The sequence below is a fragment of the Dinoponera quadriceps genome, unplaced genomic scaffold (genome assembly GCF_001313825.1).
Source record: "Dinoponera quadriceps isolate SergipeBrazil2010 unplaced genomic scaffold, ASM131382v1 scaffold37, whole genome shotgun sequence".
NCBI classification, from domain to species: Eukaryota; Metazoa; Arthropoda; class Insecta; order Hymenoptera; family Formicidae; genus Dinoponera; species Dinoponera quadriceps.
In genome coordinates, this window is record NW_014554446.1 from 2551458 (window position 1) to 2570141 (window position 18684).

Sequence of the window (18684 nt, forward strand, 5' to 3'; positions counted from 1 at the left end):
GGGGGGGGGGGGGAGGACGAGATGGTGGCGGCATGTGCGTGACAACGTAAATTTCTAACCGACGCCGAACGACGGAAAACGCGCGCATGCGGCTGATGAGAAAGTACGTCGAACGCGAAGGGAGGGGGGAGCTCTTTTAATTAAGTGCGCGCTGCTACTGATAAATAAAATTTGACCGGCATAAAGGGAACAACCCACTTTACGGCGCGCTGGATGCGTAAATTGCGCGACAAATTGCGGAAAGAAACGCCGCGACATGAAAGCTGGTAGTCGCAATTAGCGGCACGTAACGAACAACGATGGTGGCGAACAAGGAAAGGGGAAGGGGGCTGGGGGAGGGCGGACTGTCGCGGTTTACAGGTAGTGAAGTCGTTAGACCGCGCGCCACTTCTTTGCGCGCTTTGACATTTAGCGGCACAACCTGTCCACGCGCGTAAGCGATCCCGTTTTCCCGCATTCCTCCGCCGCTCGGTCTATCTCGGACCCTTCGCTCTCGCTTGCCCCCCTCTCGTCCCCGCTGTTTCACGGAGAACAAGAAATCTCCTTTCGTCGTTGTTTGTTGCGTGAAGACGCTTTCGTTGTAACGTCGCGGTGATACCGCGGAACTCGGCATTTTGCGTGAAACACCGACAAAGGAAAGTGTGCACACGACTGGCGCGCACTCGGTAATACATTTCTTCCGGCGAAGAGAAGGAGGAGAAAAAGAGATAGAGAGAGGCTGGCCACACACTTTATTCGATTAAACGCATACCGGGGAGCGTCGTAACATTGACGATAAATAAACTGTTGAGCGGAACATCGCGATATAAATAATTATCTCGCGTTTCCGGAAAAACACACAACCGAAGGGGGAGGGTTTGAGGGAACTGTTCGATAAAAAATCCAAACCTACCACCGTTTTCTCGCAAGCGGAAGAATTTCATACCCTCCCGAAATGGAGAGCCGGGAGAAAAGTACCGAAGCTGGGGGGGGGGGGAAGAATCGAATCCTTTTCAATTTTNAGAACCGAGATTTGGCTCTCGCAACCGAAACATCCGTTTGCCCGCATTCGAACAGGCATTTCGTTTCAGCCAGCTAAATTGGTCTCTCAGTGCGCACATCGCACTTGTATCGTCGATCCGCGGGCGAATATTATCGAACGTAATTAATTCGAGAAAGCGGGGGGACAGTGGCGAGGGCGCGGGGTGCCGGGCGGTGAGTCGCGCAAATATTTATACTCGTCTCGGATAAACCGAGTTAAGTGTTTCCAACTGCGAATAAACCGGCAATAAACTTCTCCGCGGGGCGGGAAGGAGGGGAGTGTCGCCGTCGCGCGCGCGCGGACACCTCGGGGAGTTCAGAGAATTGTTTATTGGCCCGACAACTTCCGCGCGTCGGATCGGCGACGAGGAAATCACTCTCCCAAGATGATATCGTATAATTTCCGCGCGTGCGACACACGTTACACACACACACACATACACACACACACACACACACGAGGTGTCGTTCCGACCATTTCACGGGATACCATTTTACAAACGGATTAATCGCGACGAATTGCGAAATGGCGAGTGTAGCTGCGAGTTGCGCCACGTTCTACGCGAACGTGGTACGGGGGGGGGGATCCACGAAGATTAAAAACGTAATTTGCAATTACCTTGCTCGGCCATGCGCGCGCACGATGAGCCGAGCATCCCCGCGTCAGATTCGGCAAACTCGTTTGCCGTTTCACGGCTTTAAACTAATCGAGCCGCGCGGAAAGTAGCTAACGCCCACGGTGAATTATTACGCTTTGTACGCAGACGCACGGTTTATTCGTCTCGGGCGATCGAAAGCGCCGGGATATAATTGGCAGTCGTCGTCGCCGGTCCCGGCAACTACGGCGACGCTGTTACAGGGCCGGCTCGCTTCGCTGCCGGGCCTCGTGCTATCATACGCTAGTTACGCCCTATTGCCGAGAACTCGGCGAGTATATAATCGAATCTCGCCGCTCTTGATTAGACCGTGATTACGCGAGGAGACGCGCGCGGCTGACGCGGCAAATATTGAATCTCAGCCCGGGTCGCGCGCGTCGCAGAATCTCTCTCTCTCTCTCTCTTGTTTCTCCGGGGGAGAAGCGACACTTATAAGGCGTGCCCGAACGGTTATATTCGTCAGGTATCCCTCGGGTCGCCCTCGAAACTTTATCCTCGCGACTTTCGTATTCGCGGCTTCTCCATCCCGACCGTTATACTCCGTTTAATCCGTTTTCCTCGTGAGGGAGTCATCCCAGGGCGCGTCTCTTCTCCTCGCAATCAGCCCCGTCGGACAATATTCACGCGGAAGAGCCGTCGTCGCGTCTCTCGCAGGATACGAAACGAACGGCGAACAAGACTTTCCGCGAGCTACGATCAATTATACACGTTGAGGCGAGTTTACGGCGGGGAATATCGAGGTTCGAGCGCGCGACAGCCGCCGAGAGAGAGAGAGAACAACGTTCTTTTTTGCGGACGTGCGATTGCAATTTTCAAGGCAATTTTCAAAGAGATAAGATGGCGATCGGTTTCTCAAGGGCTGTACGATATAAAAAGGGACCACTCGAGATGACTCGAATCAGAGTGAAACGAGCTCGATTTCCGAGATTTCTGTAGGAGGAAAAAATGCTGTTGAATCAGTGGAATTTCCAATAGTAACGTAATTGAAATAAATCTTCTCCATTCAATGGCGAATGTCATTGAAACTATTGTGTTATGTATTGTTTCAATAATTGGGGCTTTAGTTTCAATGGCATCGCTGTGGAATCAAAAAGATTTGATGCTTTTATGTGACATAAACTATGGAATTTTCAGCACTGGCTGTGGATATCGGATCGCAGCTTATGTAAGTCCTTGTTTTACTACTTTATATATTTACTCATACGCACTTAAGTTAGGCAGTAAAATCAGCTGTATGATTATTGTTTTATCTTTTGATGCTATACTGTGCACTCTCTTTCTCTCTCTCTCTCTTTGATTTTATAATTTTCTGCGTTCAATAAAGAAATATTATTATTATTATTGTTAAAATGAGTTCAAAATTTAATTCAACGAAGCGTTTAAACGCCGACCCGACGTATTATCGGTCATATTTGTCGTCTAATTTATTTAACTTTCCAACAAGAGATAGAGCATACGAAGGAAATATTGTAATAAAAATTATCATAAAATTTTATAATGTTGGACCGTACCCCAGAATTATAACTGAAATTATGACGAATATAGTATTCTTTAATGATATACTTCATTGTACACATCATTAAAGATTACAACACATAATAATTTCAGTCACAATTCCAACACGGTACAACGTTATAAAATTTTGCGGTCATTTTTACCACGATATTTTCTCCACGTAGAGAGAGGTGGGGGGAGTTATATATAAAATTACATCTTTGTTTCTTAAACCTTCATTGTTGACTGTAATTTGTAGTTCGAATTCCTATATGAAACTGTTAATCCGGCTCGATTTTTACTCAATTTGACTCAATTCTAGTTCGTGCAACAAAATTCGCGTGATTCGGCATTTAGTGCTTTCTATCAAATTTTTTCTTACTGTACATTTCCTTTTAAACGCCGGGTCAAAATCAACCGACGCGAACGGGAATTCGATCGCGGAACTTTCTACGCGCTCACTTCGATACCGGTAAAAATGCGACTCCTGATTGCCGATCCGCGCTGATCCCGAAATTCGCCACGTTGATAAAGTTCCGCCGAGTTGGTCGGTAATTCGCGGTTGTACACGTAACATTTTATGCACGTACATGAGGCGGGGGTACAACACGCGTCCTCACTGCACACACGTCGCCGACGAATAACGGACAAAACTTTGCTTTTGCAACCGGCAAGTTTCTTTATTAAATTCAGCGGAAGGCGCTGCGGAAGCGCTTTCGGGCGGCACTGTTTTATTTGACGACAAGAAATCCCGAGGGAGCGCGAAGGCCGGAATCGGCGAAGTTGCGGAGCGAATGGGTTACAAAGACCGACCACGCGTGACGACACAATGGGGGCTCGGGTTAATTTAATTATGAGTCAACACTATGTGACCACCGCTCGAAGATTCCGCAATCTCGCACTTATTTCCGTAATTTCCACCGTCCCCGTCATGAACGCACAACGATTTAGCCCGGTGAATTCACCGAGGAGATGATATGTCGTCATTTTAAGACACGGACGCGCGACCCAAATTTTCTCCGAATAATCTGAATCTCATTTCCGATTTCCATTGCTGCTCGAATTGTGAATATCTTGGCTGTTGCCGAGCAGTAACGCGACGTAAGTAGAGGAAAAATACCAAAGCTGACACAGATACGGAAAATAGACACATTCATATTTTCTCGGCTATAAAGTACCGAACTGTGGCGCCACTCTTGAAGTAGGGTACATGAATTTCCGCGCTTTCTCTTAATTTCCCGGTGGGTATTACGGATGCGTCAGTTTCGGGGTAAACTTTCTCGAAACGTCATTTCTCCAACTAGTTAAAAGATAATGACTCGCGTGAAAATATGTAAGAATTTTCGGGAAGCTACAATCGCACTTCGGTAGAGGAATCTCGCCGCTTCGTATGCCCCGCGCATAAATTTCAATTCGGCACCATCGGACGGAGAGGCTAAAAAACAGAACGGTACGTCGGTACTTGGTACTTTTCCTCTAGTTGTCGCGCGGCGTCAATCGGGTCGAAATTCACGCACACAGTGAGGTCCCCCCCCCCCTATTTTTATTGAGTATATAAAGACGAACTTTTATACTGAATTTTTTATATTAAATTTATTAAACCCCTCTTGTGTGTTAGATAACTGGTGTGCGAGAGAGAGAGAGAGAGAGGAAGGAAGCGAGCGGCCGACCGCGATCGAAAGGGTAGTTTGACGGTGTCGCGTTTGGATCTCCCGATCGTTCTCGTTTCCCGCCTTTGTTCCTGGCCCACGGGTCTCCACCGTGGAGACTCGCGTCGTCGGCAGAAACCGGGATTTATCGGCACGGCGAGCCCAGCCAGCGACGAGGCCCGCGGATCCGCTCGCGCGCAAGCTTCCTTCTCGCGGTAACGGCCGCTGGAGAGTGGTAGGAGTTTAATCGCGATACTTGTAACGCGTTTATCTCACTCGACGGTCCATTAAATCCCGAGGCACCGGGATAATATCGGATTACGGCTGATGAGCCGCGGAACGCATCAGCGATTCCCCGGCGAATTTCGGATTACGCCGCTCGACGAGTCGCGCTTCACCGCTTCTACCTGTCTACCTACCGATCTAACGGGTGTGACCGTGCACCTTCCGTAATCCCGAGGCGTCTGCGATCTCGCGGCGTTTCGCGACGAACGAGGCGTGCGCGCGCGACGGTGAGCGCGAGGCGCGCTGTGAAGTGGGTCGCGTAGTCCTTGCGGCTAGATCCTCTCTTAAATTTCGAGATTTTACGGGCCGCGAGTCGAAGCCACCTCGTAAAATATCCGCGACGATGGAAGGTCGGGCGGGATAAAGAGACACGGCCGAATAGGGCGAGAGAGGCGGGCGGGACGCAGCGCCGGTAAAAGGCAGGAGAGAAATAGAGAGCCATAGAGTTATCTTTCAATCTACCCCGAAAACCCTTGCCGAGGCCGAGAGCCAGACAGCGCCGTCTCTCCTTCTCTCTCTCTCTCTCTCTTTCTGTTTTAAAATTCAGATTCCCAACTTTTGCTTAAACGTCCCGTAGAATAGACTGGCGGCGAACCGTAACCCCTAGTCGTCTCTTCAACCCACCCCATCGTCGTACGTCGTTTCGTCTTCCTCTCTCTCTCTCTCTCTCTCTCTCTTTCATTTCATTATTGCTTTACCGTAAATTATGATCCTACTGACGAACTAAACACAAAATCGGTACGTGCTTTTGACTCATGTGAACGCGAACTTTCGATCGTCCGGTTATAAACCGCTGCCGAGATCGGTTCATAAATTAAGAAAGTACGCGGGAGAGAACAAGTCGAAACAAGTGTGAAACCACGGCGCGAGACCACCCCCCGGAAGTTTCCTCGATATCGACAACACGGACCGGGAAGGGGGGGGGGGGGGGGAAGCTGGCACGAAAACTTATACTCATCCTAAATTTTCCCCGCTTCTCTGTGCCCCCTTTCCTCCCGCAAGTAAATTGGTCCCGGCATTAGTAGTCCTCGCCGCAATGCAATTCCGATAGCTGCGGCCCGGGACGGAGAGGGGGGAAGGGGGTGAGGTAAGGTTGCTCGAACGTAGCGGTGAGAAGCGCGCCCGCGAACTTTAGCCGTTTATCGGCGAGTCTGAGATTACGGGGCGCGCGCGCGTTAAGGGTCGACGTTGCCGATTGATCGCGAGGAATCGCACGCGTCCGACACGCGCGGCTACTAACGATTCGCCGCGGGTTAGAATAATTGCCCGGGGGAGAGGTCAGATTCGCCGCGATAGCGGCGGATACAAGCTCGCTTGCCGCGCTGGCTAATGTATTATAGTCGTCGCGGGGGAGCTCACCGGTGTATGTGTGTGTGTGTGTGTGCGTGTGTGCCGGCGGTAAACGATTTTATATTGTTTGCGGTAAGACGCGTCTTAATGGAAAATAAATGTCGTCCGGAATGGTCGTTGCTTTAAATCAAACGTTGCGGGAATTACCAGGGAGGGGGGGGGCGGGTACCGAGGGTGACGTAATAAATAACGTGTAACGAGACACACTATGTAACACATTCGTTGCCGCGCGTGTGTATACGCCCGTAATGGATCGTTTTCGTAGTGTTAACGGTGATTACCCGGGGAAACAACGTAATCGCATTATTTTCGGGGCGATCGCGATAGCGCGCCGAATCGCGGGTGGACGCGTTGCGAGAGAGCGTAAATCGAGCGTTCGCGTGAGAGAACGATGCAAGTTCGGCGACGGGGGTCGTCCTAACGGATCGTTGATTGTTCGGCTGGTTGTCCGTTCACTCGGCGGACGATAATTTTGTTCGCTTCGCTACCGAGGAAGAGGTCTCGAGACGCCGACGAAATGAATTCGTTCTTTCTCTCTCGTCTCTTGTCGATCGAATTGCTCGAATGGCGAATCGCGAACGGCCACTCGGTTTCTGTATTTTCCCCGATGATATCTCTTTTCCGATCTATTTCCAATCCGGCGTGTTACGTTATTCAACGTTAGACCGGTCTCCGCCACTGTGTCGATCTCTCTCCGTTCTATATGGCGCGCCCGCCGCGAATCGATCCGAAAATTGAACGTCCATTCTCATCGAGGGAGCTCGCGCACGTTTCGTTTAGCCCAATAAGAAAGTTCTTATCAATCCGGATATATCCGGACGATGTTCCCCGGGTCTGGCCAATATGTCCAGACGCTTCCGGTAATTTGTAATCGCGACGTAAAAATAATGCTTCTCTATTCGAGATACGTTACGAGAGGGAGAAAGAGAGTCAAGCTACGAGTTTTACGATCACTTGGCGCGCCGAGGATTTTCGAGGAACACGGGGGGNGGGCGAATGCAAAGTGTTCCAGCCGAGGATCTCCGTGCGGAGAGGCGAAAAGCACCGCTCGAAACCGGGACGATATTTCGTCGATAAATAAGCTTGACCGTGGGGTGTCATATTTCTTTGTCGCGCCGTTGCGCCAACGCTATCTCGTGGCTCGCACGGGGCGCGATATTATTTACGATCCGCCCGGGGGAGATTTATTATGGAATTGATTTCCCGTACGGCCGATCGGATTAATTTTCACTTTCGCGACAGTGCCGGCTCGGCCGATCGCGTTATTTGTTCCGCGAAATTCACGAAACTCGCGCGACCTGCTTTCCGTGTCTCCGCTCGACCCGGCCCGACGAGCGTGCGAGGATACGTCCGGATCGCGATGAAGATTCCCCGTGTACTCGATTATTTCGTCACACCCGCCCTCCCTCGCGATCGCTCGGAATTATCCTCGACGTCCCCGGCTGACCACGGACAATCGCGATTTTTGCCAACGCCGGAAGCAACGATGACGCGCGACGGTGACAGACCGTGTCCGTGGGGAACAAAGGCCACCTGTGAACGCGTCATTAAGTCTTCATTGAATAGTCCGAGGCTGCGGGCTTTTTCGCCCGGGATAACGCAAGAAAGCGCGTATTTTTCAGGGCTCGTTAGTCTAACGAGGTCTTCCCATCCTCACCACCGGTATTAGACGGCTAAGAGTAACTCGAGAAGCAGCTCCTCTCGTTATCGCCGTCGCCACAAGGCGGTATTGATAAGAAGAAGACCGCCGAGAAGCCAGCCGGCATCGGGTATCGAAATTCGGCATACTTTAGACGATAACTGTTAACTCGCGTACTTCGGCCGCGCTTAGTCTCGGATCTGCCAAGGCAGACCTCAGTCATCTCGTTCGCGGTCGCAGGTCGTAAACGCGTCAATGTCGGTTGCGACGCGGCCTCGAGACGAATATCTGCTCTCTTTCCATCTCTCTCTCCTTCTCGTAGGCGGATATCGTTTATCTCGCAGGTGCTGGGCGACAACCTTCTTCGTCTTCGACAAAGAAAGTAGGTAACGACGCATAGATATACAGCAGCGACTCGACGCTCATCCCGCAAACGCTTCATCGACCCTCGCGTAAATACCAGCCGCCTCGTTCATCTTGTCGGGAGACGACGACGCGTTGAATTGTCGTCACGTTGTTGAGAGCGGAAAAGCGGTCGAAAGAGGGGAAAAGAGAGAGGGAGAGAGATCCAGTGAGAGAAGAGAGAAAGGGAGAGACGGATAGATAGGAGAATGGGGAGGAGAGGGAGTGCTAGTGAGGTACGAGGCAGTCTGTTGAATGAAATTTGCAATGGAAATTTAATCTGGCTCGATTCGTCCCGCGTAGCCGGCAGTCCTCTCCTTAACGCCAGTCATTGTTATGTTTTGCGGAATTTTCGACAGAGAATTGTTCGCACGGGAAAAGTACGTGGCAATATCGTCTTCCCTCTCTCTCTCTCTCTCTCTCTATCTCGCTCTTTCTCTTTCTCCGTTCTTCTTAATTATATATTCCGCGGAGAAACGGACTTACGCGAATGCGGTCGCGAAATATCACGGGATAAATCGTCATTCGGTGCGAATGCGAGCGAGCGAGCGAGAGAGAGAGAAAAGGAGAGAGAGAGAGAGAATCTTACGCGGACGGTTTTATCTCTTAGCCACCGTTTATCTTAATTAAACACTTGTGGCGACTTTATTTTTCCTGCAACGTAAGATAAAGTAAACATTTATTTGTATGCATAGAATCACTCGCTTATCGCGTTCGAACAATATACACAACAAAATGAATGGACGTTTAAACAGTTGACGTGAATGTTTGAGTAATACGCAGAGAGAAGAAAGCGATATTGTAGCTATTGTGGATACATGGGAAAAAAATTAACTTCCACAGCTAAAAGCTAGCTAATTCGTATGATACAAGCGAAATTTAGTAACTAGATCTAATTTCCAGCTGTAGGAACTAATTCTTTCTTTCCGTGCACGACTGTAGTCGCAAGGATTAGCTGCCATAGCTAAAAATTGGGTCTGGTAACTAAATTTCAATCGTACTATATGGACAACTAATTTCCCGCCGACACTTTTACGTGGCGTTAACGAAATTTGGGGGAAAAATTTACCACCGGTGCTGCAACGTCAACCATTTGAAAACCCTCAAAATCGTTTTTACCATTTTGACGCCACTTTGACTCAAAATAATGATGCGCCAGCTGATAAAATTGGCTAACGGATTCGTGTTTAGCAAGCAAAAATACATGGGAACGAACTGTTCAAGAAATAAAGAATGGCCAAATTTTGCCGGACGGTGTTACTAATGACGCGATCGAGATATGAGCGCGAACTAAACAGCAGCGGCTACGGAAGGAGCGCACGTGGGACGAGCGTGAAACTTCCGGAATTCGTTGCGGTCGGCGTCCGGCGGGCCGTAATACGAAATCCGCGCGACCGGATAGCGGCGGCGCTGATATCAAAATTTAAAAAGCGTCGCGCAACGCCGAAAGTTTCCACCGACGTGGCCGAAGTTCCCCTCTCGTTAAAACTGCCACGTATTACGCTATTTAGATAGCGACGCGGCCCCGAGAGTTGCCACCAGCCGCCGCTTACCGAGCGAGCCACTTAAATGCAACGTCACCGGCGATTATGCAAAATCCCTTTACCCGGCAAAGTCGCGCGGGGAGACGTTTTTCCATCATCCGAGCCCCGAAACGTGCCTAAAACCGGGCGGCGGGGGGGAAGGGGAGGGGGAGTGTAGAATGTACCATGTCCGGCAGATCCGGAGAGTAGCCGCACCTCTCTCGGCATTTTCGGCCGCGCTATCAGCATGGGAACGGGAACGCCGGGCATTTTCGGGACACGGGGCTTTAATGCGCTTTTAACGCGCAGCGAAATAAATTCCCGGCCCGGGGATGCATTATTGAGAGAAAATTTCGATACGCCGTATCGCGCGCGTTAGGTTAGGTCGGGCGAAAAGGCCGCGGGTCTCCCGTTTGCACGTGCGGACAATTAACCATTTAGCGCATTGCATTAGGCATGCAAATTAATTCGGTGCTTTTGGTTTCGTTCATTTTTACTAAACATTTTAAATCTCAATGTTTTCCCGCTCAATTGTGGCTCGAAGTCGATATTTACCGCGTAACATCGCGAAATGCGACCGATGTAATTTCAGGAAATGTGCGAACGCTGTTTTGCTAACGATGAAGCATTCTTCTTGTGATTTTTTACGAGAAATGAAGATCGTTCGATCGGCTAGAGAGAGGGTGCAGATTAATTTCCAATTCCTACCACGCCGGGAAGCCCCCTGCAACATCCAGCTTCTGTGCGAACGATTGCGTTATTTAGAAACGTCAGCCGCGATTGCGCGAAATTTCTCCCCGGGAAGAAACAGCACGTAACCACGTTCTCTCCGCGTAGCGGGAAACGCGAATGCCATTTTCATCCGAGAGCGGCACCCTCGATACCCCCGGGGACGCGCTTTACCTGACCGGAAAAACGTCGACTTCCTTCTCGCTGTGGAATTCTTATTCCGTTTGCCTACACGCGATCCAAAAGCTTCTCCCTTCGGAGCATGCTCGTAGCAAATGAGAGTCAAAATACATCGCAATCAATTTCACGGGGAATGTCTCTTGTTTTATTTTTTTTTCGTTCGGCCGTATTGGTTAATCCGCCGAGGAGTGACCGCAAAATCAGCCGGAGATATCTCGCAGAAAAGTTTCCAGGAGGCGGACGATTCGCAGGATTATTGCAGACTTGAATCCTAAGAACTGCACGCGATTTCACCTGATGATAATTTCTTCATCACGTTCGGGTAAAGAGTTTCGCCATGATGTCCCCGATTTTTTCCCACGACTTCGTAATTTTGGAATGAAATTAAAGTACTCGTCGAGTCGCGGAGTCGGCGGTACATGCGGACCTGCCGGGCGCGGAAAGCTGCTCACGTATCACCGCGAATTCGTAGAAACAATATTTTACGTCACCGGTTATTTACGTATGCAATGCGTACGCGCGTCTTTGCGTGTCGGCGGTAATACCTTCCGGATGGATGGACTTCGATTCGCCTACGTGATTTCCCTTACCGCGAATATTTCTCCGGCGCGACGGGATAACGGAACTGCGTTATTTACATGCGCTATCCGGACAAAACCACTTAAGAATTTTCGGTGCGCGCATTTCGCTCCGAAAGCTCTCCCCACGAGCGCCACTACTGTTTACTTCAACTGCACTTTTTCCGCCCTTCGGTCGCGCAATTAGATGCAAATGTAATCTCCCCGGACAGAAGCCGCGATCGATCGACGCGACCTGAAATCTTCGCTCGCCGGCTAGCGAAATAGCCGTGGAAAAAGGAAAATTAGCGATATGTGCGAATAAAATATGAAATGTTCTAACAGATTTTAACCGAGGTATTTTCGTCGGAACGTTTTAATCCAATATTAATTGTCGGCGAAATTAATTGTTCAATTTTGCATTCGCGCAAATTTTTTGGCGTTACTTCGTAATGCATACGAACACACAACGCCCAGATAAACATTGTTTCTCGTGCTTCATAATTTTATTAACACTTCGCAGCTGTTGTCGCGTTTTTTTTTTGTTTTTTTGCAAACGGTCGGTAGATAGACGCGAAAATATCGCGTAATGTAATTACAAATCTAGCGCGCCAAAACCGAGTGATTATCGGAGTGAAACTGATGAACACTGTTGAAACCGCACTTCGGTCGTTGCTCGGGGCTGTAATTTTTCGAAATAAAAACGCAGGACCGAGCGCGGTCTCAATCGGTCCGACACGTGACAATTGATTTTATCAATCGCGTTATAATGACCGATGCAGTTTCACGAGCGCCTAAACGCCGGTGATTTTTTTCCCCCACGCGCGCTATATTTTTGCATCGGCCGCCGGTTGCGGTTATTGATTCCACCAGACACGGTTATGAGTCAATAACAAGCAATGTTTCCACGTGTAATTGCACATCGTGTTGACATACGTGACTAGATAGCGGTTTCGCAATATTACGATGCATTAATACGCGGTCTCCCGCTCTTCGCAAAGTCCGCCTCGCATTTCCGCTTCTTGCCGAGACAAAAGAAGCGATCGGTTGCAAATTAGTCTGGTCGGGGCTGCGTCGATATTCCTGCCGACGTATCGAACTTTATTGAGAACGTATCGCCCATAACTCAAAATAATGCAAAACTTGTGAAAATCTCACAAGTTGATCCGCACTGCGTTTAAAAGTGGCAGCAAAAGTTTGACGGTAATTCGAAACCTGGATTAAAAGCTGCTTCACTGATTTAAGACTAGTTATTTCCTGTGTACAAAGCACATAGAAAACATGTGTGTGATGTATGTCACAGTGTACACATGATAAGAATGTATGCGAGCGAATGATAAATCAAATAATTTTTGTCTCTTAATGACGAGAATATCAGTTGACAGGGAGGTCACGTTCAATATACCGAATACTTAGAACTGTCAGCGGAGTATCAGCGCGTGTTCGTTACAACCAGTTATCACTCACGTTAAAAGTGCTCTTATTGTCGAAGGCGTGATACAAATGACGAGTCATATCGGTCAGTATCGTATATTCTCGTTCGGACGAGTATTGCTTAAACGTTAGTGCTACATCACGAGGCGCACCGAGAACACGCAAGAGAATGTCCGAGGACAAAAAGTGGCTGAATTCGGTGGTACCGAAGATTGCCGAGAGCATCGGCTCGCACGTGGTGGACATACGTTACGAGTTGGTCAGGTCTTTCCACCGTATAATGTCTAACGTATATTTCGTATGCGTGAAGTACACGAACAACCTGAACCAACTGAGCGAAGCATGCTCCTTCGTAATCAAGAAATCCACGGGCTGCGATAGTGTATCTGTGGGCTCTCAGTTCAGCAACGAGATCTTGTTCTATCAGATATACCGCCGCCTGGATGAGAACTTTCCGAGATACTTCTACAGCTACGAACCGTTGCAGTTGACGTCCACCGACTGGGTGATCGCCCTCGAGGACGTCGGGAAACTCGGATTCGAGGCCTGCCCGTACAACTACGACGCTCCTTACGCATATATATTAGCGGTAGTGCGCGAGTTGGGACGGTTTCACGCTAAAGGGTATGTCATGAAGGAGAAAAACCGGGCCGAGTTCTTCCGTATCGTGGATAAAATCAAGGAGACCAGGTTCGACGAGACGACGGGAAAATGGATGAAGCAGTTCATCAACACGTCGTCGTCACGAGTGGTGAGATATCTTCGTGATCACGGCCATGATGCGAACTTTTGCGAGAAAATGGAGGCTGTGTTCTTGAACATGTTCGAAAACGTGATGATGCGGGTGGCCGAGCCGTCGGAGCCGTTGTCCACGATCTGTCACGGCGACGCTACATTGGGCAACGTGCTCTTCAAGACCCATAATGACGGGCAGATTAGCGCGATGCTGATCGACTTCGCGCTTCTGAGGTACGGCAGGCCCGTCATTGATCTCTCCACGTTTCTCTATCTCAGCTGCACGAACAGCATGATGCGGGAGAACTTATTCGACATCTTGACGGCTTATCACATCGAGCTGACGAACTGTTTGCTGCAAGAAGGTTTCCGGGATATCCGGAAGTACTCGTACAACGCTATATTGGACGATTACAAACGAGGCTGTCTCTTTGGCTTTGTCATCGCGTCCTTCTACTTGCCGGTTTTAATGGGAATTTTCTCAACTTCATGGGTGTCAAGTACCTACGACTCAGAGTTATGGCGAAGCATGGCAAAACAAAACCAAGAGTGCGGTGGAGAGAGAGTGTCCGCGATGTTCGCCGAAATGTTCTTGCAGATAAACGACCTCGGCGGTTTGGACCACATCTTGTAAATACGCGAAATTATTATAATATATGACGTAGAATTGCATATACTCCGAGAAGGAATAAACTGTGGAGGCTAAAATTTGGCTGTGGCAGCTGAAATGTGTCTTTGAAGTAGGAACAGCCAAAGTCGTTGTTTCTTAAATATCAGACAGCGAAGAATATTAACTAGATTACACCATAATGCTATACTAAGATTTACGTTCCTGACCAGAAATTTAGTGTATTTTTTTAACAGAATCTTTATGGTGTTAGTATATAATATATTTTATCCGTAATAATTATCTTTCAGTAGTAACAATAAAGATCGAATTGGCTAATGAGATTTCGCTGCTGTTACCGCTACCGTCACTTTTGAGTGTATCTGTTCGTAACTATGAGAAATATACTGTCAGACTTGCAGATAAATAAATACGGTATAAAAATAGTTGTATAAGCATTTTCGAACATTAGGATCGTTAGGACGAAATAGCATTTCTCTATTTTACGGAGAGTAGCACGCGAGTGCGCGCGATCGCTCGTGCAGAAAACACAATACCGATTGATCTTATTAGAGCAGAACAGGAAAGTATTAAATAATTCAGTTTTACTTTACGCGAGCGCGTCAACTTTATGCGTCCTGCGGGCTCGACTTTTTATTAGGTGGACCGTAAAGTGAGCCGCTCGTAAAATTGTCGGTTACGGTTAGCGGATTTCACAGAGAGAGAGAGAGAGAAAGAGAGGGAGAGAGAGAGAGAGAGAAACATATGCGTAAATATCGCGGAAATGAAATAACGTGGATAAGGAGCGGGTTAAAAGCGGAGCCCGCTTACGTGTACGCGTGACATTCAAAACAGGCGCGGCACATCGGTGAAATTATTCTTTCGTCCCCGTGCGAGTCCGTACGGATCTGCCTTTCAAATAAAGAAGCGTGCGCACTTTATCAGAATAATTTCGTAATTTCCATATGTTTTTCCGAGCCGGAACGGCAGTCAGCATTTATCGCGGGGCTCACTTATATGCCGCGTTACCGCCACCGGAGGTTCATCCGCACAGTTGGAATCCTCTATCGGTAATCAAATGTATCACAACACACACATATACATACGGGAACGAAAGCGCAAGTTACATTTTACAATTCGGACCAATTTTTCATCGCACACGAGACGCGTCGATTGGATTGTTACGAAGTGAGCGATAGATTTCGAATTGATATCTTTACTATAACGAAGTTAGAAAGATCAGATGCGAGATAACAATAATAAAATAATAATAATATACGCGCATGGTTTTCTATCGTCCCGTAAAGTGTGGCTGAAATTCACGATATCCGATTGAGATACGTCTCAGAGACGTTGACACACGAGAGGATGTTTAAATAATAAATAAATTCGTTCTTCTCCGTGAGTTGCTGCGCTACGGGGAGCCTCTGGTCTGAACGGTGCTAAAATGACCCAGAAAGTCCCCTTAAATTGATCTTCCGACACGCTGAACGACGACGCGCTTCCCCGACGACGGGGAAACGTTTCGTCGATCGCTCGTGGCTCGTCGCGGCGAGAACAACGCCGTTACAACCGTTCGAGAACCCACCGATCGCCGGCGTTAGCGCCGGCTTGTCGTCTTTCGCATAGTCGTCGAAGCGCCGGATAAGTTTGATCGTTAAGGCCAAAGAATGCGACACCGTATACATCGACTTGGCGCGGAACTTTTCCGAGGAGCCGGGAGGAGCGAGTTTAACAATCGGCGTCGAACTCGCGCCGAACAGTTGCGATATCAGCAGGAGGAAGGGGGGGGGGGGAAGAAAANGTGTGTGTATACCGTGACGTAGCGTCGTAAAGCATGATGGGGGGAAAGGAGAGCGAGGCACGAGGAGAAACGGCGAAGGGGTTAGAGAAGAATCTAAGGGTGACAGGCGCAAGCTGGAACCTACCGGGGAACAAGAACGAAGTACGAAACGTGTTGGAACACTTTAATCGGACTGCAGTTACGAGTTCTAGTGAAACCCCTTCCCCCCGTCCTCCGAGCCACCTCCAGAGTTTCTCGATAGTCTTCCGTGCAGCTCCTCCGCGTCGAGGACGTAACGTTGCTGCCCGATTCCGAGCCGCATAACGATTCCGAAGAAAATGATTCCCGTAAACAGTCGTTTGTCACTCGCTAGTCGTTATCTCGCTGAAATAAATTGGAGGAAAAGCCGCTGCGTCTCTCTCTCTCTCTCTCTCTTTCTCTCTTTATCTGTAATATCTAATATCCAGCCAATTCTTCTTGTCTATCTCCTCTTGCACTTTTACTTATATTTATTTTCATTTTTCCTACTTTCATTCTATTTTTATTTCTCCATCTTCATTTGACAGATGAGACATAGCTCAAAGTGGGGAAGCTCTCTTTCAATAACGCGATGACATCATTTCTGAGATGCGCCTGAACAAACAAATTTACCGTGCAAACGGAATCTAAATCGCAATTGGAATTTGTTTCTTGATAGTTTAACCCTTAGCTGACAGACGGGGTTAAAAGTACCCCAGAGTGTTTTTGAATGTAAATTTTTCATAATTGCGCGCCAAATTTGGTTCTGTGGCGTCACGTAGTATTAGTCGAGGCTTGACCCAATATTGATAAATAAAACAATTATACACATTTTTTCTCGCTGGGGTCCAAAATACCCCCTATAGTACGTACGTTATTATTTTGACGTGTGTCAGCTAAGGGTTAATAGCGCGCACGCTGATTGCTATCAATTGTAAATAGTCGGTATCACGAATGGTAATAATTTAATCATGTAATAATAACAATATTTGGCCCCTTTCTTTTCGTTTCGTGCGCTCCCGTCCTTGAGCGATCTCAACGCGATTCAACGCTGCGTCGTTTAAAACTGCGTCCTCTCGTTGACGTCCTCGAAGAGAGAGAAAGAGAGAGAGAGAGAGAGAGAGAGAGAGAGAGAGAGAGAGAGAGAAACTCGGTTCCCGAGGAGAAAATCTGGCGATTGATCGACGGATTAACGATAAATTGGGCGGTAACCAACGCCAATAATTAAATCCGTTCCGGACTCGCGGAGGTAACAGTCGGTACTAATTAATTGGACCACTTTGCGAAGGGAAGCAAAATACTCGTTGACTTCGCCTCTGACAAATTGATCGCCGCTCCCCCCCCGCCCCCACCCGACGGAATATGTACATCCGCCCATATTAATAATACAAATATTTCTTATTCGGAAGACCTCGACGCGTTTTTATCCTGAGGGAGGAAGCGTTGACACTTGGGCAACCTGAAATATTCCTGCACGACGATGTCAAACCGTCTTGATAAGCGTGGGCGTAAATAAAGAAATGCGATAAATAAATCCATTTCTCACGAGATGCGAGTCTCGTGTCGAGTCGACATTGTCGGGCGTGTGTGTACATGTGTGCGTGTATACATGTTCAAATATACGACCGATTTACTCGTGTCGTTGTCGCCAAGAGCGCGATCTCCCCGCGCTACCGCTAACCGAGAAACATCGCTGCGCGAGAACGGGTGAATAAATGGATAGGTGAATTTATCCAGGAATAAGTAGTCCGAAGCGAAATACGTGTCGCCATGAATATTCCCGGTCCGAACATCGCGCGCGCGTGCGGGCGACAGGGAGGACTCGATTCGTGCCGATAATCAGGCACGAGTAGTCGAATGAATAAATCCATCCCACCCGAAAGGAGCATCCCGTGGGAATACTACGGCGGCGGTTTACCGTCGGTCCGCATTTGTCTCGCGGAAGAGGCACTCGCTACCCCACGGATAGGCGATCCGGCGACGGTGGCTGCTGGCTTCGATTATCCGTCCGACTATTTCAATCACTCGCCACGTCCCGCGCGCGTAATTTCCAGCGAGCGACGGTAATCAAAATGTATCGTCGAGAAGCTCTCTCTCTCTCTCTCTCTCTCTGTCGTTCACATCTCTCGATTTCCACGAGCGACAGTTCGATTGAAAAATCGGGCTCCCGCAAGGGACACGTTTTACTCCGGCGTCGAACTTCGAAAAAGATTTTGTCGCCGAGACGAACGATCTCCCTCTCCTACGCGGAACGTCGTAAAACGTCGTCGACTGACGGTCGGTTCGCAACCGCCGTCGCTGCGCTCGTTTCCGAGCGCGCGACGTATGTCTGCCCGATATCTCGATCTCCATGTGCGTATGATCGACAAGATACAGGAGCGAGACAATGGGAGGATGGCAAAGACGAGACGGAGGAAGGCGAAAGATGGGATCTAAGCAGGATCGAGCGACGAATGACCCGGGAAGAGAGAGAGAGGATATGGAAACCGCGAGAAGGGCGAGAAGTATGCAAATGCGAGAGTACATTTATCTCGGCACCACGCCCATGTATTTCCTGGGCACTTCCGGACGCATTGTCGCGGGCGAATCGAATAGCCCCCCGCGACACCCCGCCGCCCCATCG

The 18684-nt window shown here is 48.9% G+C and overlaps 1 protein-coding gene across 6 annotated transcripts in view; it reads right to left on the reverse strand.

The window, feature by feature from the left end:
- LOC106749201 (protein turtle homolog B-like) overlaps positions 1–18684 on the reverse strand; it is a 390009-nt gene that overhangs the window by 169406 nt on the left and 201919 nt on the right. The window contains exon 1 of one of the 6 annotated variants that reach the window (XM_014628443.1): positions 1640–1702. The exons of the other annotated variants lie outside the window; for them this stretch is intronic. Coding sequence (XP_014483929.1) covers positions 1640–1676 — 37 coding nt within the window. The 5' untranslated portion in view covers positions 1677–1702. Of the gene's footprint in view, positions 1–1639; positions 1703–18684 lie in introns of those variants that run through there. 6 annotated transcript variants of the gene reach the window in all.